We start from the raw sequence: 2,142 nt of genomic DNA on the forward strand, positions 1-2,142 counted from the left end.
GGCCTCCTGCCTTTCATCACCTCGCAGCTCCTTGTAGTGGAGATGTTTCTTTAACCTGACTCTGGATCAGCCTGCTGGCCTCTCACACTGAGCAGCTTCCAGCATCACTAACACTCAATGAGCTGCTATAGAACGACTCCATCGGCCTTCACTCAACAACCAGCTCGTGATCAGCTGGACCAATAAACCAGAGAGCTGAACGTGTCAGAGACGGGCCGGCGCTGCCCAGATATTGATCCCTGAGCAGGGCTTGTTCTGCTATTGATTGTGGCTCGGTGTGAAATTGAGTTTCCAGATTAAAGAGATGCATCACGCGTTGATGGAACAGCTGTTAAAAGGGATCATAAAGATTATTCAAGGTGACTCATAATTTGGCAAAAGTGACTCAGAAGCAGACACAGTGGTCCGAACTGACTGGAAAATGATTCTAAATGAGTGAAAGTTTGTCCAAAGTGATCGACAGTCATGTGAATGTGTTCAGGTTGAATCCAACCTACTGGATCAATAAATCAATGCAGCACGGATCAGAACCAGAGAACAGAGCAGCCAGCTGTTGGAGATACATCCAGCTGAGCCAGTGTAACAGATCAGCTGATGTATTGATCTCTGCTGGTATTGATCTGAAGCTGATTAAAGTGCTGCTCGGTTGTTAACTATCGCCATGACGACGGCGGCGGCGGCGTTTCATGGACTGACCTGCTGTTGAACTTCTCGGGGTGTTTCTCCCTCATCAGGTGGAAGCGGTGGGCGATGGAGGCGTCCTGCAGGCGAGACAGAGGAGACGTGTTACCTGCATGACATCAGCATGATGTCGCCGCTCGGCGTAGGTCAATAACACACAGGCATCCTGCACTGTCACCGTAGAAACCACGTTTGTTAGGAGACTAGAAGGAAAACGTGGTTGTCAAGAGAAGCCAACGTATGAACACAGGCTTTACTGGTGAGCACATCAGACACACACAGCTCATAACAACACGAAGGATCCGATGACCTTTAGTGACCCCCGACAGTGATGACATAGTGAACAGCCAATCAGAGCTGAGTGTNTCTCCACAGTGCAGTGTATTTATTCTACTATACGTCCTACTGGCTCCTTTAGTGAATATATTTATATATTTGTCTTTTTTATTCGTGTATTTTGCACCACTCGTCTTTTCATGTCGTTGTACGATGACAATAGAAGCATTCTGTTCTATTACACATGTTGGTTTTTTCATCGTTTATTTGTGTTTTTCTAACAGTTCTTTCATAGTTATTTTAATATTCCACCCCTTTTACAGATTTTTTCTGCCACCTTTCTGACAGATTTCTTTTCTCTCGGCGCTGCGTGTCAACAAGAGTCCGGTCCGACCGGTCGGTCCACGCCAGAACATCCGGAGCTGTTGGGTCAACACTCGTGTTTTCAGTATCAGCAGACGGCAAAGCGTCCGTCACGCCAACATGCCAGCTTTATCTATGTGTTCTAATAACGTTCTGAAAAGGTTCCGGTAATGTTTTCAGTTTGAGGTTCCCAGAATGTTAGTTTGGGAACTGAAGAAAAACTTCCCTGGAAAAAAAAAAAATTTTTAATCTAATAATCAAAGAACGTTTTACGGCATCACTTCAAAAAACGTTCTTTAACATTAAAAGTTAACTAAGTTTCAACACTCAGACAACGTTGTCAGATATGTTCCATGATCACTGAAGAAGAACGTTCTCGAGTCAACGTTCAGAAACTGTTTCAGAGACGAGCGGAGGCCTCAGGACACAGAAGGTTCACATCCTGCTGATGGACGACGTGTCTTTACTGAACAAAGCTTCCACCGGCTTGAAAACAGTTAGCAAAGTCTAATGAGGGATTTGTTGTGTGAGAACTGAACTTCTGCCGCTGGTTGGCTGACGGACCGCGGTGGGAAACATCTGGATGCAGACGCAGCGTTCACACTGATTCATTATGTTAATGAGCTACAGCAGGAGGTTAAAACGTCACTGACATGCTGCTGCACTGATGGAACCTTGTTGAGGTCTGGAGACGTGAACATCTGGTTCAATACGAGACACATGGACTCACTGCTGCTGTCTCTATGTGTCCTGATCCTCCACCACCAGCATCCATCCATCATCTCTACACCTTCATCCTCACTATGGGGGGCTGGAGTCTAT

General features: G+C 46.0%; 1 protein-coding gene across 1 annotated transcript in view; it reads right to left on the reverse strand.

The window, feature by feature from the left end:
- dgkg (diacylglycerol kinase, gamma) overlaps window positions 1–2,142 on the reverse strand; it is a 121,064-nt gene that overhangs the window by 42,209 nt on the left and 76,713 nt on the right. Inside the window, exon 18 of the mRNA XM_008295897.1 lies at window positions 697–761. Within this exon, the coding sequence (XP_008294119.1) occupies window positions 697–761 (65 nt within the window). The remainder of the gene's footprint in view (window positions 1–696; window positions 762–2,142) is intronic.

Source organism: Stegastes partitus, unplaced genomic scaffold (genome assembly GCF_000690725.1).
Source record: "Stegastes partitus isolate 25-593 unplaced genomic scaffold, Stegastes_partitus-1.0.2 Scaffold1082, whole genome shotgun sequence".
NCBI classification, from domain to species: Eukaryota; Metazoa; Chordata; class Actinopteri; family Pomacentridae; genus Stegastes; species Stegastes partitus.